General features: G+C 40.7%; 1 protein-coding gene and 1 pseudogene across 3 annotated transcripts in view; one reads left to right on the top strand and one right to left on the bottom strand.

Moving 5' to 3' along the window:
• LOC102830214 overlaps positions 1 to 12,066 on the bottom strand; it is a 55,504-nt pseudogene extending 43,438 nt beyond the window's left edge.
• A 3-nt stretch (positions 12,067 to 12,069) lies between these two features.
• The window catches only part of RAB1A (RAB1A, member RAS oncogene family), a 60,642-nt gene continuing 47,302 nt past the window's right edge, over positions 12,070 to 25,409 (top strand). The window contains exon 1 of one of the 3 annotated variants that reach the window (XM_006862954.1): positions 12,070 to 12,280. In XM_006862954.1, coding sequence (XP_006863016.1) covers positions 12,258 to 12,280 — 23 coding nt within the window. In that variant the 5' untranslated portion in view covers positions 12,070 to 12,257. The remainder of the gene's footprint in view (positions 12,281 to 25,409) is intronic. The other 2 variants (XM_006862955.1, XM_006862956.1) reach the window with 2 other exon arrangements.

A 25,409-nucleotide genomic window follows, 5' to 3' on the forward strand; every position in this document is an offset into this window, starting at 1 on the left:
AAACAAACAAACAAAAAGATGGATTGGCATAGGGGCAGCAACAATGGAATCAAACATAACAATGGTGAGGATAGTGCAGGAATAGGCAGTGTTTTCTTCTTTTGTGCACAGAGTCACTATGAGTTAGAACTGACTTAACAGCACCTAAAACCAACACTATCATCTAGAACCTTCAGTTGTTCAATATCTATGTCGCACTTAAAACAACGTAGACACTATGTAAAATGCTTTGAGATATATGTAGGTATTTTAAAGGACATAGTAAAATATATTCTTTGTCTTGAATATAAGGAGCCCTTATATGGGCTAAAGCACTGGGCTGCTAACCAAAAGGGGAGCAACTGCTGACCATGCTGTTGGCAGCCCGACTCATAACCACTATACTAGTGGTTACGATTAGGGCTGGTAACCTCAAGGTCGGCAGTTGGAAACTACCAGCTGTTCCACGGGAGAAAGATGAGGCTTTCTGCTCCTGTAAAGATTGACAGCCTCAGAAATCCTGTGCAGGGTCACTATGAGTCAGAACCGACTCCACGGTTACTTAACAACAATAACATTGTGGGCTTAGCTCTTGAAACACAAATCCTCAGGAAGAGTACACCCTGACAGAAGAATTATGCATATAGTGCAGGGCAACCAACTGTACCCATGTCAACAGAGGAGGGACACTTGCAATAGTGGGGCGTTGCAAGTTCAGAGGGGAGAGGGATCCTTTCACACTGGGGCAGCAAGAGGAAATGCACGCAGAGAAAGGAGGTTTTAGCTTGCATCTTTAGGATGGGCATGACTTGGAAGGTTGAAATAAGGAGGCATTTGTTGTTGTTGACTCAAAGCAACCCTGTATAGGGTTTCAAAGTGACCTTGTAGTCCAGCTCATTAACTCTCAGCGCTACACATAGCTTAGAGATAAATGCCATGGAGGAAGACAAAGAGGGAGAGAGGAATCAATTTGAGTTCTCTTCCATGGCAAGCACTTTTCACCAACATCAACTTCATGGAATCGTCTCAAAACTTGTGTAGGACAATGATGACAACGTAGTCTCTGTTTTCAAGGGTGTAAGTATTACGCTGTAAACAATCACAATGCAACAGACTATGTTAGGTAAGAGAATACTGAACTAAATATAGTCAGGAGTCCTGGTGTGGTGCTGTAGGATAAAGCCCTGAACTGCAAGGTTGGCTTGAACTACAAGCTCAGCGGTTCAAACCCACCAGCCACTCTTTGTAACCGAATATAGTATCACTATGAGTCAGAACTGACACGACAGCACTTAACAATAACAACAAATATAGTCGAGTGTGGTTCAGCTTTTGATTGCTAGCAGATTTTTGGGAGAGATAGTTCTAGTAACTGTGTCTAAAAGAAAGTTATCTTTTGGGTGAGACCTGGGTATGGTCAGACTGCTGGAGAAGATCTAGCTGAGCCTTTGTCTCCTTGAACCCGTTAGTCCAGAGTATCTAGCATGGTACAGAGACTTAATTTAGGTAATTTTCAATCTGGTTTTATTTGACACACCTGTGGTCTGCCTTGTCCAGACCCAAACAAACATTATGGTGTCTGGCAGCACCCTGACCTCACACGACTATTGAGAACACTACGTGGGATCCAAGAGTCAGGAAACTCCAGAAGGCCTGGAGTCTGATTTAAAGGGACCCAGGTGGCACAATGGTCTAAGCACTCAACTGGTAACTGAAGGGTTGGCACTTCAAACCCAACAACTGCTCTGCGGGAGAAAAGACCTGGAGATCTGTTCCCATAAAAATTTCAGCTTAGAAAACCCTATGGGACAGTTCTACTCAGTCGCGTAGGTTCACTGTAAGTCAGAATCAACATGTCGACACACAACAAAACAACATAATATTCTTTGGTCAGAGTCTTGGTGAGGCACTGTAGGATAAGGTTGGTTTAAACTTCAAGGTTGGCAGTTCAAACTCACTAGACACTCCTCAGAACCCCTATACAGGGTCGCTATGAATTGGAACCGACTCGATGGCGCTTAAAAACAACAGCTTTCTGTGGCCAATCCCTTCCTTAGCCCTTTCTTCCTACTGAGCATGCCCACATGGAAAGGGGTTCCTTATCTGTTATGCACTGATGGCATTGTTCCTCTGTATAGGAAGATGGACTGAGCTTTATTTTTGGCTGAGGAAGAAGCAAAAAGATGAATTCTTGTTGTTGTTGTTAAGTGCCATCAAATCAGTTCCAACACTTAGGGACCCTGTAGAGGGTTTTCAAGGAGCAGTTGGTGGGTTTGAATTGCAGACCTTGTGATTAGCAGTCCAGTGCTTATCTTGCACCAGGACGTCATATAATTCTAGGGTTTACTAAAATGGCAGTTCTCTCTTGGAGACCCAATCGATGAAGATTTTGGATATCTAGGATATCTGTTAGGTACTGTCCTATAGTAAAACTCTCAGACTCTGCTGAAGTGAAATAGAGATGTTATGAAAAGATATGAAACATATGAATGAGGCGACATTAGCCCACATAGAGTGAACCAATGAATCCCAGAGGCCGCTGCTTCCTGTACACAGATACAGGACAAATCTAGGAACACGTTTACAATATTCTGATGGAAAACTGCAAGATCAAGAGGCATGCCAACTTGAGTGAGGGGCTTTACAGTGATTGGTAGGCAGCAGGAATGTGGGCTATTTTAATTGGTGAATTTGAATATGTGACTAAAGAGGTTTTAAAGGGTTGTTGTAGGTGTCAACCTGTGACAGCTTCACTATCCTTACTATGTTTGAACCCATTACTGCAGCTACTATGTTAGCTCATCGCTTTGGGGATCTTCCTCTATTTTGCTGAGCCTCTACTTACCAAGCATGATGTTTTTCAGAGACTGGTCCCTCCTGATAACATGTCCTTCCTCACTACTAAGGAGCATTCTTGCTGTACTTCCTCTAAGGTAGATGTGTTCATTCTTCCGGCAGTCCATGGTATAGTCAACATTCTTTGCCGATACCGTAACTTGTATACATTGATTCTTCTTCAATCTTCATTCTTTGGTCCAGCTTTTGCACACCTATGAGGCAACTGAAAATACCATGGCTTGGGTCAGGTGCAACTTAGTCTTCAAAGTGGCTTTTTTGCCTTTTAACACTCAAAAAAAATCATTTGCAGCAGATTTGCCCAGTGCAATCCGTCATTTGATTTCTTGACTGCTGCTTCCATGGACGTTGATGAAATCCTTGGCAACTTCAATCCTTTCTCCATTATCATGATGTTGCTTATTGAAGTTTTTTGTTTTCTCTGTGTTATCCATACTGATGTTTTTGGTCTTTATCACTAAGTGCTTCAAATCCTTTGGAAGCAAAGTTGTGTTATCTGCATACTACAGGCTGTTAATGAGTCTTCCTTGAACCCTGATGCTGTGTTCTCTTCATAAAGTCCAGTTTCTTAGATTATTTTTTCAGTGTGCAGATAGAATAATCTTGATGAAAGGATAAAACCCTGATACACGTTTTCTAATTTTAAACCAAGAAATATTGCCTTGTTCTGTTGGAACAAGTGCCTCTCATTTGTGTACAGGGGTGGTTACAAAATGATTAATTTAAACATTTCCTAAGGCTGTTGAGGGGATTTCTGATAAAGATCTTATGTTAAGATCCCTCCTTAATGATATTAAGACTATTTCTCTTGTTGTAGTCTAAGTGTGCCTAAGGGTTTGAAGGTTGTAGGGGAAATCCTTTGCTATGTGCTTAAGTTCCTTGATGCTTAAGTTCCTTATCTCAGGGAGAAAACAGTTTGTCACAGATTTTGAAGCCTGAACCAGGGTCACCAATTGTTAAGGAAGTTAGAATGACTCAAGATGGAATCCAGATTCAGGCTCAGACCAGTCATTTTAATTTGATCAAGTGTCTTAATTTTAGGGCCTGCACATAGGAAGGAGTAAGGTGCCTCTGACCTAAGCCATGGTATTTTCAGTAACCTCATATGGATATGAACGTTACATTGTGAATAAAGAAGACCATAGAAGAATTGATACATTTGAGTTATGGTATTGGAAGAGAATATTAAAAGTATCATGGACCTCCAAAAGAATAAATCTATGTCTAAAGAAGTACAACCAGAATGCTCCTTAGAATTGAGGGTGATCAAACGTTGTTTCTCATACTTCAGACATATAATCAGGAGGGACCAGTCCCTGGAGAAGAACATCATGCTTGATAAAGTGGAAGGTCAATGAAAAAGAGGAAGACCCCCAATGTGACAGGTGGCAGCAGCAATGGGCTTAAGTGTAACAATTGTGAGGTTGGCTCAGGACTGGGCAGTGTTTTGTTCTATTGTACATAAAGTCACTATGAGTCAGAGCTGACTTGATGGCACCTAAGAACAGCAACTACATCGCATAGGGCTTCTGGGTAATGTAGAAGCAGAAGTCTGTAACAAAATGGGCTTGGGTCTACTCTTAGGCCAGCACTCTCAGATTGCAGGTACTTCTGTTCTGAAGCTCTTATTTCATTTCAAAGTACTCTGTTAAATTCTGTTGGGAAGTGAAACAGTTTAATAAGGCATGGCCCCAGCCTGCAAGGAACTGGAAAAATAAAATACATAAATGTAAAATTATAGCAGTATTCAGTGATGTCGTATAGAACTATCTGTCATGATACAGATGTTCTAGAAATCTTTACTGTTAAATACAGTAGCCACTATCTATACCTGTTAGAGATTTGAAGTATAGAGAGTGCATGAGAAACTGAACTGCATTTAAAAATTAATATTGTTGTTGTTGTTGTTAAATGCCATCGAGTTGGTTCCAACCCATGGCGACCCTAGATAGGGTTTCCAAGGAGCAGCTGGTGAGCTTGAACTGCTAACCTTGCAGTTCAAACGACTCTGCAGTCTGGCTCATTAACCCACAGCGCCACACCAGGACTCCAAAAATTAATATTAAGTAGTTTAAATGGTCAAGGAACCCTGGTAGTATAGTGGGTTAAGTGTTGGGCTGCTAATCACAAGGTCAACAGTTCGTGTCCACCAGCTGCTCTACAGGAGAAAGACTGCTCCCATAAAGATTTGAAACCTCAGAAACCCTATACAGGGCTGCTTTGAGTCAGAACCAACTCGATGCCATGCAGCAGCAGTTTAGAATCGTTCGATGCAGTTGAGCTGGACAGTACGGTGTAAGGCATTACATGCGCACTACAAATAAGAGCTGAGTTACAGCACAGAGTAGGAACACCTACTTAAGGCGTATGTGGTCAGAAAAGGCTTCCTTCCAGGAAGGTGTGTGATTTGAGTTGGATCCTTAGGCATTTGTAGAATTTTGATAAGAGAAGAAATGGATGATAGTATAGCTTCTGTCAATTTTTAGTTCACTCATGGGGGAAACAAGAGTTTAAATATTGAACAGATTAGAGTCCTCTGCTTGTTTTTATCTACTCTCTTACAATAAAAAAAATAATAATGATTGGGTTTGATAAGGCAAAGATTCCTCTTTAGTCTTATAATAATTCTCTTCCAGGGATCTGAACAAATGCTCTTAAAGGAAAAGGGAAGAACACTGTAAGGGAATCAGGAGCCGTGGGTTCTAATCCTGTGGGGTCATTAAATTCACTCAGGGCTCAGTTTTCGTGTTTGTAAAAAGAACCAAGAGCTCTGCAGTAAATGGTCTCCATGGTTCTGTTCTGCACCAGCATTCTGATTCTTGTCACATTGCAGTGACACAGATGGGTGCAGTAAAGTCTTATCCACTGTATAGAAAACTCAGTGGGTGGGACATAGAGAGGCATATCCCTGAGTCATCATTAGCTCCTCACTTCAGCCCTTCCCTCCTGACCTTCAGATTCTATTTCCTCCTCTCTGGAATCTTCCTTCTCCATTCCTAATGCAGTTGCCCTAGGCCGAACACATCCTCACTTGCCTAAAGGAATCCAATTACCTTTTAACTAATCTTCCTATCTTTAGTCTCCACTGTACTCCAAAGTGCTCTTTCTAAAACATTGAGCTGCTCACCTCACTTCCTCTCCAGAACTTTTCTTGGCTCTCCAATGCTTACTTAATAAAGTCTAAACTCCTTAACAGGTTTGTGGGGCTCCCGGTGATATGATCTCACCTCAACCTACCTGTCCTCCACCTCAAACCCCCCCCCCCCCCATGGAACCTCTGATTGCTCACTTTTCCTTAAACACATGTACATTTTCACAGTTGGTTTTGCTCATATCTCTTGCTTATATTCTGGGGTAAACAACCACCAATTCTGTTGTTGTTTTTGTGTACCACTGAGTCTGTTCCAACTTATAATGACCCTGTGTAGGGTTTCCAAGTGACATTGTAGGATAAGCACTAGACTGAAAGTTCAATTTGAACTGCAAGGTGGGGGGTTCAAATCAACCAACCACTCCTATACAGGGTCCACCAACCAATGACTCCTATACAGGGTCATTGAATTGGAACCCACTTGACCGCACTTAACAACAATAAAAACAAAATCTTTGTTGGAACAGAAAGCTTCATCTTTCTCCCATGCAGTGGCTGGTGGGATTGAACTGCTGACCTTGCAATTAATTAGCAGTCTAATACGTAACACACTATGTCACCAGTGCTCCTGATTCTACTAATGATTCAAATTTGATGCTTATTAAAGTCTGAATTCAGATTTAAATACTGGGCAGTGTTTTGTTCTATTGTACATATGGTCATTATGAGTTGGAACAAACTTGATGTTTGTTCCATAATGATCCTATGTACAATTCAAACATGACCTCCTTTATGAAAGTGGCCTCAATTTTCTGAGTTGGAATTGTTTCCATCCTCTGTACTTCCACCTCATATAATTTTGCAAATGTCAGGTTCACAATTAAAGTATAATTTTGTTGTTGTTATTAAGTGCCATTGAGTTGGATCACAGAGACCCTGTGTAGAGTTTCCGAAGAGTGGCTGGTGACATACGGTTAAATCAGCTTTTAAGGCATAGACAGTTTTATGAATTTCCATAACCATGTGTAGTCTAGCCACTAATCATCGGACTCCTGCTGTGGTGTTGTAGAATCAGCACTGGACTGTGAGCCATGAGCTGCTTCTCAGAAATCCTATACAGGGTCCCTATGAGTCATAGTCAACTCAGTGGTACTTAACAATAAATTATCATCACAATCAAGATGTAGAATATTTCTATCAAACCCCAAAGTTTCCCTTCCTCCCTTAGCAGATAATTCTCTCCTTCCTAGTCCTATTGTTATAGCCAGATGACCTTGAGTAGGTTCCAACTTGTAGGCATCCTGGTGTGGAGCTGTGGGTTTATGCACCAGACTGCAAAGCTGTCTGAACTGCAAGGTTGGCAGTTCAAGCTCACCAGCTGCTCCTTGGAAACCCTATATAGGGTCTCTATGGGTTGGAACCGACTCAACAGCACTTAACAACAACAACAAGAACAAAAGACTGCCAGTCCTGCACCATTCTCACAATTGTTGCTTTATTTGAGTCCACTGTTGCAAGTATTGTGTCAATCTATGTTCTTAAGGGTCTTCCAACAAAAAAACCTATAACATACTTTACTAAGCATCATGTGTTTCTGTAGGGACTAGTCCTTGGAGTCCTGGTGTGGTGTAGGACAAGCACTGGACTGCTACCTGCAAGATCGGCGGTTCAAACTCAACTACTGCTTCTTGGAAACCCTACATAGGATCTCTATGAGTCGGAACTGGCTCAATGGCACTTAACAATAACAACAGGGACTAGTCCCTCCTGAAGGTATGCTGTGGAGTTGGTTCTGACTCATAGTGATCTTGCATAGGGTTTCCAAGACTGTAAGTTTCTACAGGAGAAGAAAGCCTCATCTTTCTCCTGAGGAATGGCCAGTAGTTTTAAACTGCTGGCCTTGAGGTTAGCAGTCCACTTTGCAACCACTATGCTCCAAAGCTCCTTAGTCCCTCTTGATTGTTGTTGTTAAGTACCATGAAGTCGGTTCCGACTCATAGTGAGGCTACACAGGGTTTTCGAAGCTGTAAATCTTTACTGGAGCAGAATGCCTCATCTTTCTCCTGCAGAGCAGCTGGTAGTTTCGAACAGCTGACCATGTGGTTCGCAGCCTGATTCATAACCACTATGCTACCAGAGCTCCTTAGTCCCTCCTGATAGCATGTCTAAAATACATAAGACAAAGTCTTGCCATCCACATTTCTAAGGAGAACTCTGGCTGGACTTCTTTCAGGACAAATTTGTTCTTTCTTCTAGCAGTCCATCCTATAAACAATAGGAGTCCTGGTGTGTCACTGTGGGTTAATGTGCCAGACTGCAAAGCCGTTTGAACTGCATTGTCAGTGGTTCAAGCTCATCGGTTGCTATGGGTTGGAACTGACTCGATGGCACTTCACAACAACATAATAGTTCTTTGGTCTTTCTTATTCATTATCCACCTTTTGAATACATGAGCAGGGCCAGGTTAAGGCATGTGAGGACCCTAAACATTTATAATTTGTGGTGTCCCCACATCTGCTTTAACCATGCATTCAAATGGGATATATGTTATACACACATGTGTGCGTGTATGTATGCCTTCACAATGTGACTTCTTTTTTTAAATATGACTATAGTATTAGTGATTATATGTAAAAGTGACATTTTAGTTTGGTTAAATGAGATGAGCCGGATTATAAATGTTTTGTGGCTAGCTGGTACTATATGCCATATTTTCTACATAAAGAATACCCCACAATCTCTACAATGTAGAAAATGAGTCAATGAACTTAGTTGTTTCAACAACCAATATAAAATTACGTTGTTCTCCCACAAAGAAAAATTGGCTTTCACCAAGTTTGCTCTAAATGGTTGATATTTCAGGATAATCATGTGGGCTTATTAGAAAGACGTTTTAAGAAAATGGAAAACTGATTTGTTGAGAAAAAGACTAGGAAAATTGTGTCGAGGAATTAATTTCCATCATGACAGCGCAGCTGCTCATGCTTTGAGGGTAGCCAGGGCTGTCCTAGGCGAATTTCAGTGGGAAACCTTACACAATCCACCATATGGCTCTGATCTCGTTCCTGACTTCTTTGTGTTCTCCAAACTCAAAGAACACTGAAAAGGAACATTATTTCAGTCCCTTAAGGACACCAAAGCTGCGGTTTTAATGTACAGCCTTAGGAAGGGTATAGACCTAGATGGAGGATATGTTGAGTAGCAATAGCTTCACATTTTGATATTTTTGTTTTAAAGGTCTCTATGATTTTGTAGCAAATAATTTTTGACTTGCCCTTGTATAAATATAATCTGTTTTTGCCCAGTTACTGTGATATTGGATCCAGTTGCATATTGGATGAACGTAGCAAGAGTGGACAAGACTGGACAGCCCGTCTCTACCTTTTTGTTTATTAGAAAGAAATATACTCCTAAGAGACTTGCTGAGATATGGAGTTTCAATACCATGGGAGTATCATATGAAAAAGAGCATTGCAGTCATTCATCTTTGCATTCCTCATTGTTCTAAGCACAAGTCACTAACATATTTACTTAACACATTGTTCCAAGCATCAGTTGTAGACACATTGGTGTGTCAGGTCGTAAATACTTGATGAAAGAAAAAAGGGAAAGAAAGGAGAAAAAGGAAACAAAACAAAGAAAGAAAGAGAGACTAACAGTTCTAGCAGGGTTCTGGTTCAACAATAAGGAAGCCATTAAGGCCCATAACAGTCTAATGAATTATTCTTAGTTATTAATGTTAATGATAACAGAGACTGCTAAAGACCTACGTTTGAAATATACTAAAGTTTGAATCAGTAAAACTTTTAAAGTTGCTGTTGAGGATAGGAGATATCTACCTACCACTCTCAAACAGTTACTTGTATATTACAATACCTTAACAAAGATGCAAATCTTTTCCTCCTTGGTGTACAGGAGCTACATTTAAATCTTTCAGGGAAAAGGAAAAAGGAAGTTAACATTTAACAAATGCCCTCCAAAGTCATTGTATTTAATGCCTTATAATCTGTTTTATTTCATTCTCGAAACTACCCTCTAATTTAGGTTAAAAATTTGTAGAAGAGAATTCTTTGTTGGGAAAGGAAATAAGAAAGTAAAAGAAGTTTGGGGGTATACCTCCAAGAGGGGGGAAAGATTAAAAATTGTTTTTGGGGCTCAGAAGGAGTCCCTGTGTTCTTTTCTGACTTTTTTTCTTTTTTTTTTCTCCTGTGAAATCTCAATAAACTGGAATGTCCAAGTTTGTTACAGTCCTGAGTGTCTATCACTGACCTATTCAGGGTGCTTCTCCTGATGTGGTGACCATGTTAATTTCAAAAGCTAACACGCTCTTATGAACTCTTGTGTACTGTTTGAAGTTATCAATTAAGGTGCAGGTGGAATTTGGGGGTTGAGATGTAGCTAGTAGAAATGGATAGAAATCATCTTTTTATATTTTGTTGTCATTGAAATACAAAATGATTTTGCATTCCACTTTTTTTTTGCATTCCACCTTGGGAGATAATTTTCTTTTTTTTTTTTAACAGCAAGTTGGAAGATAAACTTTGGACAATGTATTACACTATGCCCTTTGTAATTAAATAACCCAAGATAATGTGTAAAAGTTTAGTGGAGATTTAAATTCCTGAGCTGATTAAAGAGAGCTGTTACGACCATAAGGCTTAAAAAATGTCTCCCTAAGTTTCTAGGAATTACAAAGTGATGAATCGGAGTCCTGGTGCGGCGCTGTGGGTTAATGCGCCAGACTGCAAAGCGGTTAGAATTGCAAGGTCGGTGGTTCAAGCTCAGTAACTGCTCCTTGGAAACCCTATGCAGGGTCGCTATGGGTCTGAACCGACTTAATGGCATTTCACAACAACAACACTTATCAGGAGTCCAATGTGGCGCTGTAGGATAAGCACTGGACTGCTAACCGCAAGGTCTGTGGTTCAAACCCATCAGCCATTCCTAGGAAATCCTATACAGGTTGCTGACTCGATGGCACTTAACAATAACAACATATCACATTGTAGCACCGGACTGCAAACCGTAAGGTGAGTGGGTGGGGATTTCAAACCCACCAGCTACTTCTCAGAAACCCTATACAGGGTCGTTATGAGTTGGAACCTACTGGACAACACTGAACAACAACTTTCCAATCTTGCAGAACACCTCACTATTAATTAACAATTAAAAATAAGATAGTACACGTCAACTCAAAGACTTTGGCCTGAGCAGGAAGGACCTCTGGGCTGTGTCTAATCCACGGAATCGTGTAACCACTGAAGGTCAAGATGAAAGTGCTGTTTCAGGAAGATAAATCTGGCTGTGTGAGCAAGATAGGCTGGGGTGGGGAAGAGATAGAAGCAGAGAGTCCATTCGGAAACTACTGCAATATTCAGGGTGAGGTGATAAGAGCGGGACTGGAATAGGAATAGATGGAAAATGGGGCTGCCTGCGGGAAACACAGGGATGACCGGACCCAGATTGGTTTGGGAGAGTGAGGAAGAGAAGAGACCCGAAGTCTTCGGCAAAGGTCCTTTACTTCCCTTCTGAACTTAAAGCGGACATCCTCGGGCCAGGCTGGAAGCTGGAGGCTCCAGCTGGTTAGGATGGCAAAAACCACACGAAAGGCGGAACCACCAGGCACGTCCTCCAGTTCCCCTTCCCTCCCCGCCTAGGAACTCAGACTGCCCCTCCGGCCTGACCCCTCCCTCCTCTCTTCTCTAGGCCTCTGCCCGCCCCCGGCGCTGCGCTCTGCCCCTCCCTGCCCCCCTCTCCCGTGGGGCGCTGACTCGCCCAGCTGCCACGTCTCACTGATGACATCACCAGGGCCTCTCTGCCTTAGCCAATCCGCTAGGGGGAGTACAAGCGAAGTCCTAGCCAGCGAGTCAGCAAGGAGGGGAACAGGGAGGAGCGGCCGGGTGGGGGTCAGAGAGTGGGGAATGGGGTGGACGACAGCTCACCCAATACGCATGCACGAAAGGCGCAGGGCTTGGCGGGAAGTTGAGTCCTGGTCGCTGCGCTGCACCGGCAGTCTTCAGCGCCCACGGTTCGCCTCGCGACTCTCTTTCCCGGCATGCCACTCGGTGCGGCCGCCTTCTGGGCTGTGTAAAGGCCCCTCGGTCTAAGGCTTTCCTATTTCCTGGTTCGCCGGCGGCCATTTTGGGTGGAAGCGATAGCTGAGTGGCGGCGGCTGCTGATTGTGTTCCAGGGGGACGAAGTCAGGGAAGACGTTTGCTCTCCCGGAACAGTATCTCATTCCTTTCCTTTGATTACCCGTGGCGCGGAGAGTCAGGGCGGCGGCTGCGGCAGCAAGGGCGGCGGTGGCGGCGGCGGCAGCAGCTGCAGTGACATGTCCAGCATGAATCCCGAATAGTGAGTGCAGGAGAGCGCCGGTCTGCTGGGTCCATGGGCCAGCTTGGGGAAGCTCAAGAGGGCGAGTAGGACGGGGTGGAGGCATCGGCCGGGGTGAGGTGAGGGTGATATGGTTGGAGAGGCCGGCGGCCAGGATTCGGTTCCCATTGTCTGACGGCTGAGGGGCTGCCGGGGGAGGGGGCGGGTCGGGAGGGGGGTGTTGAGCTGCAGGAGCCGGGACCGGATCAGGTGGGCAGGCCGGAGTGGGGCGCCGGTGCGGAGGAAGGGACCGCAGAGGGGGCTGGGGCGTTGGGAGTTGAGTGGTGGGGTGGTGGGAAGGGGTAGCCGCCTTTGGAGGAAGTGACTTTTGAAGGACTTGTTTTTAAGGGGAGAAGGTAGGGTGGGGGAGCTTTCCTAGTGTGCTCCGTGAGACCCTTCGCCTACACTCGGTAGCGCTGTCCGGATCGCTCAGGCGAAAACCAGCTTTACTTGTAAATCCTGAGTCTGTTAGCTCTCTTCTCCCACCCTCCCCGCCAGGTTACAGGTAATACGGATGCATTTCAGCACTGCGTGGGATTGAGGTGAATGAGGTGATGGTGACAAGCGATTCAAAATTATGAGTTCTCTTTGAGTATTTTGAAGGAGTTTTTGTCTTTTGATTACCTAAGTGGGTTTGGGGTGTGTGTGTGTGTTTTCTAGAGGACGCTAAAGTCCTTTCGTTTTCTGTAGGTCAAATAAAAAACCACATAACTAAAAACCAAGACCCATTTTCCTGATGTTAACAAATTAAAGGAAGCCTTTGCTGTCAAGTTGAAAGAGAAACGAATGGGACTATGATAGATCTGTAGGTTTTGTGTTACCTACTGAAGACTTGTAGATACGGAATGAGGTTCCATGACGTGTCATGAAAAGTTAATGCATTTCTTTTTCTTGCTTACTCCAGAAGTCACCATAACAGATGTGACACACCTGCCTCCTTTCCTGGGAACTGGTGTGTTCACTTACTTTCCTTGGGGAGACTTGATTGGGTTCTTCTCATTTCCCTTTAAAAACAATCCTCCTGAAGAGGTTTCATTGACATTGCTTTTTATAAAGGGGCTGGGGAAATTTTTTTTTTAAATTAAAGGTGAGTATTAGTCCTAAAAGTTGAGATTATTTGCTTAACATTTCCCCCTAAAAGATCCACCCCTCAGTTTAGCTGACTGTCATGTGTGTGTCACATGTCTCTTGCAAAATGCATTCTGACTTCAAGTTTTGTAATATTGTGGTTTGACAGGGAAATGTTCTTTTTCTTCTGTACTAAGCAGAAGCCATAGTATTTTAGAACATATTATATACTTTTAAGAAGTTGAGGATAGTACACTTAAAGTGACATATTTGCTGTGTTGACACTTTATTAATCAGGGGCTCCAAGCCCAGAGTTGGTTTTGCTTAGTTGGGCAGAGTTGAACTTGAAGCCTCTAATTTAATACTTTTCCTGGCCAACAGTAGAGCACATGGATTTGCCACTTTATGGAGGTTTGTAGGCCTCTACTGTTCAGGGAGTTTATGTTTGCTACATACATGTAGTATTGTAAATAGATCTTCTAAATATTTGTTGAGCAGAACTGTGACAATTTAGTCTCTGAGTATGTTTATTTTTGTAAAATAGGATAATAGGAAGCATTCCTGTTCTTATTCCTACTAGAATTCTTGGGAGGTTCAAACTGCACCAGCACTCTTTAGGTGGTATATACATCATTGTCATGGAAAACATTGTACTAGTGCTAGGATTTAGAAATCAAATCTTTATCTTCAAAGAGTTCATAATGGAATATAGAACTTAGATTACATGTATGTTAAATACTAGTACATACAGCAAGTTCCACATAGTGGGGTGGATCTAACAAGGTTTCAGAGGAGGGTGAGTGGGTTTGGTTCACAAACAATTGGAAGAAGTAGAAAATCTGACCTTTCTTTAAAAAAAAAAAAAAAAGCCTTACTTGCAAGGGAACTAGAAGCCATTAGATTTGGTGAAACAGGCGGAAATGATAGTTGGAAATTCATTAACTTAAAAATTCAAGACAGTATTTCTTAAATACTGTGTCAGACCATCCTTTCATTTGAGAACTCTAGTTTACTGACTCCAACAGAACCAAAGCCAAAAATAGTTAAAAAAAATTTTTTTCTGGGATCTGGTGTTCTCCTTTGGCCTCCTATTTTTATATTCTAGATTGTGCCTAGTCTATTACAAGAATGTGGGGAAGTCTATGTAGGATTCCTGGTGTGGTGCTGTGGGATAAAGCACTGGACCACAGGTTGGTTTGAACCACAAGGTTGGTGGTTCAGACTCACCAGTTGCTTCTTGGACACCGTATACAGGATCTCACTATGAGTCGGAAATGACTTGATGTCACTTAACAACACAAATTAAGGTCTATGAGTTGGCAGTGGGTTTGGGTTTTGGAAAAGTGAAAATTACTTGGGTTGAGAGGAGTTTATGGATGATACTTCATTAAGGAAGACCTTAAAGAGCAACTGAATTTCTGAAACCTGATTTGCCAGTTTCTCCTCTTTTTCTTTAATGAAATTTGTTGTCATTATAAAATAGAGAAAATTTGGAAAAATAGGTTAAAGAAAGAAACAGATTCTTAGAGTTCAGTACCCGAATGTAAGTCCTTTTTTTTTTTTTAAATACCTTGTTCTAAAGTTTAAAATCTTTAATTTATTACTAAATTAGAACTTTTAATGGATATGATTCTAGAATGTTACTTGTTAACCTTTACAGTCACTTATTATATGCCAAGGAGTCCTGGTGTGGCGCTGTGGGTTAATGTGCTGGATGGCAAAGTCCTTTGAACCATAAGGTCTGCACTTCAATATCATTAGCCGCTCCTGGGAAACCCTACACAGGGTCCCAATGGGTGGACAGCACTTAACAACAACTATATGCCAAATACTGTGCTGTTTAAGAATAGTATGTTAGTTAATGTTTAGGAATGCACCTCAAATGTTCATTCACCTTGTTGGTTTACCATCTACTCATTTATCTTACTTTCATACGTTTTACATATGCCCTATGGGTGCTATTAATTTAGTAATGAAAATGGGTACTTGACAAAAGAAAAAGTTTGGTTGTTTTAGAAGGACCAGAATTTTAGATTTGTATTGATTGAAATAAAACTACCTGTTGGTAATTTTTATTACTGTAAGCTCTTTATGGTCATTTAAGTTGCAAGATTTTGATTTGGGGATGAGAAGGAGTAAGTTAATCAATGAGTTTTTAGTTATCCCTTTAATGGCTTTTCATGTTATTTGGCTGATTTGGGAAAAATGACAATCGGGGGTTATTTTACAGTAGAATTTAAGAATAATGAACATTTAAATTTTAACTACAGATATAAACCGGAAGTAATTGGAAGTGTAATCTGAATGTATAAAAGTAAATGGATCCACCCCACCACAGAGGATCAGAGCTTTGTTTTCTCAGGAGGGCTGAAGAAAGATTATGATTTTCTGAGCTGGGAGGGTGAAGCAGGTAGTGATTACTTCAGCACACTGGAGAAAAAATACTTCACATTATTCTCATACCAAAAGCTTTTTCATTACTCACTAGTGTCTAAATACATTGTAATGTTTTTCTTTTAGTGGTTGCTTGAAAATTAAGAAAACACGATAGTTACTACTTAGTCTTTAAATGTTTTACAAAGCATGTTTACCTCTTATGAATATACCAGCTAGCTACAGTAGGAAGAACTATGATAAATTGTAGTCTACCTGGATCAACTGGAGGACTATAATGCAGAAAATGTTAGAATAATTCCTTTTTTTTTTTTTTTCCCTTTTGAATATACCATGGCTCCAGAGTTTCTCAAGATTTAATCGTTCGTTCAGACGACTTATTCTTCGGTCATGATAGACTCATGGAACATATGACCTGTGCCTCTAATAAATTTATCTTTAAGTGTCTGAAAATAAAAGCAGGTTAATCACTTCTGTCCGTAACAATATAATTTCATTAAAGATATCACTACTGACATTTATATAGTTTTTTTTTTATTAGAATTTTTCATTTGAAAAGCAGGACCCAACTAAAAGGTTTCCTTTCATTGGTTTTCAATGATTTTTTGGTGGATCCTCGTGGTAATGAAAAATTCAGAAAAGTTCAAAAATAGAAAAATAACTGGTATTTTCACTATCTAGAATATGACTTTTTAAAGTCTTTAGAGAATCCACATCTGTTGTTTTTTGGGTAATTTACATTTCCAGTTGCTGCTGCTGTTAATAGCAACCTTGTAAGGGGTTTCAGAGGCTGTAAATCTTTACGGGAGCAGAAAGCTTCCTCTTTCTCCCATCGAACTGCTGACCTTAAGGTTCACAGCCCGATTTGTAACCACTACTTAACTGCATAGAATCTCCACATAAAATTTCTTAAAGAAAAATTATTTATATATTTATTTTTTGTGAATGGGATGATCTTTTAGGACCATTTGAAGATAACTGAAATTTTACATTTTAAAATCTCATTTAACCTTTTCATTGTTGTCTTTCTGACTCATAGTGACCCTGTGTAGGGTTTCCAAGAGGCCGCGGGTGGGTTTGAACTGCTGAACTTGTGGTTCACAGTCTATTGCTGATCCTACAGCGCCCAAATGTGGGAAACTGGCAGGTTTTTTGTGTGTGTTTTTTTTTTTTTTTCCATCCTGTTTCAGCAAGTAAATCTTGTAATGGTTTTTATTTTTACTGAGCTGTTGTCTTTAAAGATGGAAGAGCTTTAAAAATCAGTTTTCTTGTCAACTCTGTAGTTGGCTTTTAAAGAGAACTTTGAGTTTTGTTATTTATTTATTGGGTATTTCAGTCTTTGTCTTCTGGAAGCAGTTTTAGTAACCTACCTAGGTGCTGGCATCTTAATATATTCATATCTTATTACAGTCCTTTAGGGGGTATATGTTTTCTGCTTGGCAACTGTTTTTGACTATACATATGTGATGATTTCATTATTGTCAGTTGTAATAGTTAAATTTCATTTTTAATAGTAAAGAATAGCTTCCTTCTGCTCTTATCTACTCTTGTCTCCTTAATATGTGATGTTTATGGTTAAATGAGATGCTTTTTTAAAGATTTGCTAAAGAGCCAACTTTGAGTGTTTTAAGATGAAGAAAAACAAAAAATGGGTGTTGGGTGTCAGTGCATGAGATATTTTAGATGTGTGATTTATCAGCTTTTTGCTACTCTTTGAACTATATTTTGGAGTTTTAGTTAGAAGTAGGCAAAATGCCCAGATTTGTTTTAAATGGGCAAAGGGAGTGGTCAGGCTTTTCTGCTGTCTTCCTGTAGATGGTGGGGCAGCTGAGATGGCTTTTTAAAAAAAAATTGTGGTTTAAGAAGTCCTGGTAGTGCAGTGGATTAAGCATTGGGCTGCCAACTGCAAGGTCAGGTATTCGAATCCACTCCAAAGGAGAAAGGTAAGGCTGTCTGCTCTTGCCAAAATTTACTCCAAAATGAGTCTCCATAACACTGTGGAGCAGTTCTACTTTGTCATCATTGATTTGACATCAGTGAATTTGTTTGTTGTATTGTGGTTTGGGTGAAAGTTTACAGAGCAAAGCAGTTTTTGATTTATCAATTTATGTGCATATTTTTGTGACATTAGTTGCAATTCCCTCAGTGTAACAACACTCTTTCTACTTCCTTCCTGGTTGTTCCCATTTCCTTTTGTCCTTCTTTCCTGCTCCTTCCTGCCTTCTGAGCTTTGTTTTTGTGCAGATACTGCCCTTTTGGTCTTATATGGTTGGTTGATCTGAGAAATATGTTCTATTCTTCATGGGTGTTGCTGTTCGCTTTATAGGCTTGTCTTTCTCAGACTGAAAGGTGATGCCTAGGGTGGACTCAATGCCAGATTTGAAAGGCGTCTTGGGCCATAGTCTCAGGTAGTTCCACCAGTCTCTATCAGACCATAAGTGTGGTTTTTAAAATTATTTTAAATTTTTATGTATTTTTCTCCCATTGGATCCACAACCATCTGTTATGATTCTGATGAGAGCGTTCTATAATAGTAGCAGCTGGGCACCATCTAGTTCTTCTGGCCTCCAGGAGAGTAGAGTCTGTGGTTTGTGTAATTCATCAGCCCTTTGGATTGTTTACTTGAGTCTTTGATTTTCTTTACTCTTCTTTACTCTGGATAGGGAGTGACCAATCTTCATATCTTAGAGGGTTGTTTGCACCTTTTAAGACCCCAGTCATCACTCACCAAGGTAGGATGTAGACATTGTCTTTATGGACTATGTTATGTTAATTGACTTAGATGCCCTTGAGATGGTCCTAACCCCTATGACTTAATCTCCAAGGTATTGGTTATGCCTAAGAAGTTTTCATAAATTTGCCTCCTGTATGCTCTACTAGTGGAGTCCTGGTGTGATGCTGTGGGTTAATGCGCTAGAATGCAAAGCCTTTTGAACGGCAAGGTTGGCAGTTCAAGCTCACCAGCTGCTCCTTGGAAACCCCATACAGGGTCTCTATGAGTTGCAACTGATTCTATGGCACTTAACAACAACACCACCATGTGCTCTGGTGGGTTTGAACTACCGATCTTGTGGTTCACAGTCCAGTGCTGATCCTATAGCACCACACCAGAAGTCCATGATCTACTATATACATGGATATATGTATAACACATACAAACATTTATGTAGAAATACCTTCTGCCAAACCTATATATATATGCTCCTGTTTTTACTTCCTTTACCCAATCAACTTTCGTATTTACCGATCACTTGTAAATTATTGTTTGTTATTACTGTTATTGCCAGATTGTGCATGTAATAGTATTTACCTTTGTTGTCTTCAACTCCTCTGCATCTCTCAGTGTCTTCCTTTGCCTTGCCAACATGGTGTTAACCTTCCTGTCTGTTACTGTTATTGCCTCTCCCTTCACCCAAGTTAATATGTATCTACTCCAGCGCAGTAGCATAGTGTTTATGAATCGGACTGTGAACCTTCAAGGTCAGCAGTTCGAAACTACCAGCTGCTCCGTGGGAGAAAGATGAGGCTTTCTGCTCCCGTAAAGATTTACAGCCTTGGAAACCCTGTACAGGATTGCTGTGAGTCAGAACTGACTCCACGGCACATAACCACCACTACTCCCGAGCCGTAGGATAAAGCAGTGAATCTCAAGGTTGGTTTGAACCACAAGGTTGTTGGTGCAAACTCCTCAGCCACTCCCTGGAAGCCCTATACAGGGTCGCTATGAGTTTGAACCGACTGAACAACACTTAACAGCAACTCTATAATTAGTGATTTTTTTTCCTTTCTCATCCCAGGTATCCGTAAATAAATGTTTCTTTCTGTGTGTAAACTGTTGCTTGACTTTTTATAATAGTAGTCTCATTTATAGTATTTGTTCTTATGTGATTGACTTAGAGGGCTGTTTACATCTTTTAAGACCCAACATTATGTCCTCCAAGTTCATCCATGTTGTGAGATGTTTTGTAGATTCATTGTTGTTTGCTTAGTAGTAGTATTCTGTTGCATGTGTGTATCATAGTTTGTTTATGCCTTCATCTTTACATGGGCACTTAGATTGTTTTCATCTTTATGCTATTGTGAATAATGCTGTGATGAACATGAGTGTGAGATTTTTTGATATCTGAAATAGAACCTAAGGAATAGATGCCTAGAATAGAACCTTGTTGTTGTTAAAGTGTTGTCGAGTTGGTTTCGAATCATAGTGACGTTATGTAGGGTTTACAAGGAGTGGCTGGTGGGTTTGAAATACTGACCTTGTAGATAGCAGTCCAGTGCTTTTTCTACAATGCCACACCAGGACTCTAGAATGGAACCTTGGTGTGGTGGTGATTTTTCTTTGGAATCACTTGTGAGTGTTTCAGATTTTAAAGGGATAATGGTGAAACGGCATTTAGAAAATAAATGATCCCTAGTTTCTGAGTAACCATAGAACAAGCATCTGTTGACTGACTTAACTTTTATAGAGAAGGGCAAGTAGAAATGAAGATGTTCTTGGTAGTGTTGTGACTTTGGGTTCACTTGGCCAGACCCCTTAACTTACTAAGTCCAAGTTTGGAGTAGGTCCTGGTGCGCACCAGTTAACTCTACTCTGTTCCAGACTTGTAAATTCCTAATTCAGACAAGTAGTCTTGGATGTGCATTCCTTTGCTCATAGAGAGGGCCACTCTTTAGAAACATCACACTTTAGCAATAATGAATATCAGTTGCCCTCCAGTGGATTCTGATTCTTGGCTATGTTTTAATGAGTTCTTAAGCCTTAACCTGGCCATTAGACTATGGGCTTTCCACAGGGCCTTTTATGCTGTTTACACCTCAAACTCTAGTAGACTTACAATGGCATTGAATGAATTGCATAGTTGAGGTTTCCAAGAGCAATGATGGACCTAACTTGTCTGAATGTATTTCTTTTGTGTAACAATAGTACTTAAGGAAAATTATCTTTTCCTTTCCTCTAAGACTAATGGTGGAGTCTTGGTGTGGCTCTCCGGGTTAATGCGCCAGACTACAAAGCCGTTTGAACTGCATGGTTGGCAGTTCACGCTCACCAGCCACTCCTCGGAAACCCTATACAGGGTCGCTATGGGTTGGAACTGACTCGAAGGCACTTAACAACAAGAAGACTAATGGGGAGTCCTGGTGTGGCTGTGTGGGTTAATGCGCTGGACTACAAAAGTCATATTGAACCTCAAGGTTAGCAGTTAAAGCTTACTAGTTGCTCTTTGGAAATCCTATACAGGGTCGCTATGGGTCAGAACCGACTTGAAGGCATTTAACAAAAACAGCAACAAGACTGTGTAGATATTTTATGTAGCTATTTTACAGTAACTCAATTTCAGTTTTGTTTTTTAACACTTGTTGTTAAGTGCTATCAGTAAGTTTTGACTCATAGTAACCCTATGTAGAGTTTCCAAGGAGCAGCTGGTGGGTTTGAACTGACTACCCATTTCACAGCCCTGTGCTGATCCTACAGAGCCACAGCATGAGGTTTCTTTAGTTCTTAGGAGCATACGATCACCCTTATGGGCCTGCTCCCTATGTGTGTACATACTATAACATTTTGCATGAAATGGTTCGTGGTTCACACACCCCTGCGTCTGTACAGAAACTTCAAATTAAGAACTCCTGATTTAGAAAATGGAAAAGAGAATGTTAATGTTCTTTACCACCATTTCAAAATGTGGGAATTTGAGGGTGATGGAGCTTAACTTAACTTTAGTCCTGGCATGGCACTAGGATAAATACTTAACTATAAGATCAGTTTGAAATGCAGTGTTGGTGGTTCAAACTCAGTAGCTGCTCCTTGGAAACCCTATAAAGGGTTGCTCTGAGTTGGATCCGACTCGATAGCACTTAACACCAACTATAATCCTGAACTAATTTGAGTTTTAAAACTTGGGGCATAACTCTGTTTTGATGAACTAGTTGGTGCTTTTCATTTTTTAAAGCTTACCTTTCTTTTTCTCATTAAGTTACTAATTTATGAAGTGTTTTCATGGTTCTTAAAACAGGAACACTAAATTCACAGAACATTGAGATTCACAATAGGTAATCTCTGTAGTAACTTTAAAACCTTAAGATTCATATGGATGTTAGGATAGATGCCTAGCCTAATGAAATATTTTCTTCCTTAAATGGATTAGGTGAAACTTAGAAAAATAGTTAAATACATTTGTATAAAGGACATTTAAATGCTCCAATTTTATGAAATAATTTGGTTGATCATGTGTTATTTATTTATTTATTTTTGTAGACTGGTGGCTAGCACCTGTCCTCACGAAGAGCAGTTAAAGCTAATGAAGGTCTGAACTCCAAAATAGGTTGTTTTCATGTGCTTTTGAGCTTAGCTAACAGTCTTTACTAATACAAGTGTTCTAATTTAAGCAGTAAATCACGCTTTTCTTTGTACTTGCTCAAGTCCTGTTAGCTAGTTTGTAGATGATTTGATTCATTCTGATATATATATATATATCCTCTCATCTGGGGTATATAAAATATATCATTAAGGGGGAGTGATGTGATGAAAAAGAACAGTATTTGAAGTTGGAAAACCTAGGTTCAAGTTTAGACTGCCACTTCTCATAGAAGTCATTTCTTAAACTGTAAAATGATCAAGACTAGCTAAGTTCTGAGTCTCAAGATAACATTATATACAGGGTTGTGCAGATGTCATTTAACTTGAGTTTTCTAAGGGATGTTGGATATGTTTCAGTTTTGGAGTTTTTCTTGCATATTTAAACATTTATCTTCTTCCTTGTGTAGCTTTAAAAACATTTTCAATAGAGATTTTTTTTTTTTTTAACCTTTGTGGCTCTGTAAGCAAATTTTGCTAACCCAAAATTTGGTGCTTTAAACCCACCAGCCACTCCTGGGAAACCATAGACTATGAATTGGAGCCAGCTTAACGGCATTTTTTGATAACAACAGCAGATGTTGAAGGAGCCCTGGTGGCTCTGTAGGATAGGCACTGGACTCCTACTGCAAGGTCAGCAGTTCAAACACACCAGCTGCTGGGCTGGAGGAAATGGGACTGTTTGCTTCTGTAAAGATTTATATAGTCTTGAAACCCTTACATAGGGTTGCTTTCGGTTGGAATCGACTTGATGATGGTGTGTTTTGGTTTAGGAGTTGAAGTTTTTTGTTTTGTTTTGAGTTATGAAATGTAGATTCTGCTCTCTTGTGCTTACCAGTTCAGGTGACTCTTGCTCAGATAAGTATGTTGTTGTTATGTGCCGTGGAGTCGGTTCTGACTCAAAGTGACCCTATACAGGGTTTCCGAGGCTGTAAATCTTTATGGGAGTAGAAAGCCTCATCTTTCTCCCGTGGAACAGCTGGTAGTTTCGAACTGCTGACCTTGTGGTTCGCAGCCGATTCGTAACCACTACGCTACCAGAGCTCCTTCAGGGTTAGATAAGTATAGTCAGTACAATCGCATAATGTTAAGCGCCTCAAGTTGGTTGTAACTCATAGCAACTCTGCAGTATAGGGTTTCTAGGGAGCAGTTTGTAGGTTTGAATTGCTGGCCTTACTTATAGCAATGTAGTGCATATCCTATCTACAGTGCCACACCAGGATGGAGAAGCGGCCTGCAATATCAGTTTAAGAGGAAGTTTTAGTTATGTTTAATTTAGCTGAGGAGACTCTGCAGAGCCCTTGATGCTAGTCTTAGAATAGGGTCAGCAAGTAACATTTTGAGTTCCTAAAAAAAAATATATATGTCAGCTAAAAGTCTTATATATGCACATTTCCCCCTTAATCCTCACATTGTGCTATGGAGAAAGAGAGCCTAGTTTTCCAGATGAGAAACAGAGGCTGAGAAGAGTTAAGTGGCTTTCCCAAGAGCATTCAGAGTAAGCAAAAGAATTGGTATTTTAGCTTGTGGGTTTATGATTTCATTGTCCAACCATGCTGTTTTGTCTTTAATAATAAGTGTTTAACATCTTAGAGTTTTATATTTAAGGTAGAACTGGACTACTAACCACAGGTCAGCTGTTCAAACCTAAGGTTGCTTATGAGTCAGAACCAACTCTACAGCACTTACCAACAATTAGATCACTAACAGTTTTGTTGTCAGTTATTCTAAAAATTAATGATTGGAGAGGTCTTAATGTTAAGAAGAGTTTATGAGGTACATATTAAGTTTGAACTTTCTCCCTCACATCTTTTTTGTGGGCAGTAATTTAATCTTCTCTGGGCTTGTAGTTAATTGTATCTATTCTTCATTTTTCTACCCTCATGAATTTTGTGGCATATACATGCATGTGGACTTGGATGTCTTTCTGTGAAGAAAGTGAGAGAGAGAATTGCCTTTCTCTTGCTCTAAATGGTAACACTAGTTGACTGTTGCTATTGTATATGTTTGGGGGTCCTGGTGTTGTGCTGTAGGGTATGCACTGGACTGTTAGCTTCAAGATCAACTGTTCAAACCCACCATCTCCTCCTCAGAAACCCTGTACAGGATTGCCATGAGTAGAAACTGACTGAATGGCACTTAACAAGAGCAACAGGCTTTCAGCATTGTGACTATCCTGTCAACACTGTTGTGCCATGGAGTCAGTTCCCACTCATAGTGACCCTGTATAGGGTTTCCAAGGAATGGCTGCTGAGTTTGAATTGCTGACCTTGTGGTTACCAGTCCAGTGCCTATCCTAAAATGCCACACCAGAATTCATCACTGTAGTTGTAACCATTAGCTGGTTGAGTTGAAAACTTTCCCTTTAGGATACAGGTAACTGCCTCTCATCCTCTGTCACTGGTCACTTGAATATGATTTGGATGGGTGGTTCCAAAATTTTTGTCTATAGCTCTTGAACTATTTTACTGTCACTACTGTTTTTGGATGGAGTCCTGGTGTGGTGCTGTGGGTTAATGCGCCAGACTGCAAAGCCGTTTGAACTGCAAGGTCGGCAATTCAAGCTCATCAGCTGCTCCTCGGAAACCCTATACAGGGTTGCTATAGGTCAGAACCGACTCACTGGCACTTAACAACAACAACACCATCTTTAGATGGAGAAAAGAAAAATAATAATGATCTCCAATTATTGTGCTCCTGGGGTGATGCTGCAGGATAAGGACTCAACCACACGTCTGGTTTGAACCACAAGGTGTAAGCGGTTCAAACTCAACCAGATGCTTCTCAGAAACCTTATATAGGGTCCCTATGAGTCAGAATTGACTCCACGAGAATTAACAACAATAATGTGATCGGGAGCTCGGGGGGGCATTGTGGTCAGAGTGCTCAGCTGCTAACTGAAACCTCCATTGGAGAAAGATGTGGGCAGTCTGCTTCTGTAAAGATTACAGCCTTGGAAAGCCAATGGTGAAGTTCTAGTCTGTCCTGCAGGGTTGCTTTGAATGAGAATTGACACCATGGCAGCAGTTTTATGATGTGAGCAGACAGTGTTAGATGTTCTAGACATGTTATTTCTAATCCTGACAAAAGCTTAAGATACCAGTCTTAATTGAGTTGATCCTGACTCATGGTGAGCTCATAAGTTACAGAGAAGAATTGTTTTGAAGGCTGTGACCTTTTGGAAGCAGATCATCAAGTTTTTCTTTTGAGGCATCTCTCTCTTAGTGGTTCAAACTCGTTTTTAGTAGTCAAGCACTTAACTTTTTTGTGACACCCAGGGACTCCTAAGAGGATGAT

Source organism: Chrysochloris asiatica, unplaced genomic scaffold (genome assembly GCF_000296735.1).
Source record: "Chrysochloris asiatica unplaced genomic scaffold, ChrAsi1.0 scaffold00052, whole genome shotgun sequence".
Lineage (NCBI taxonomy): Eukaryota > Metazoa > Chordata > Mammalia > Afrosoricida > Chrysochloridae > Chrysochloris > Chrysochloris asiatica.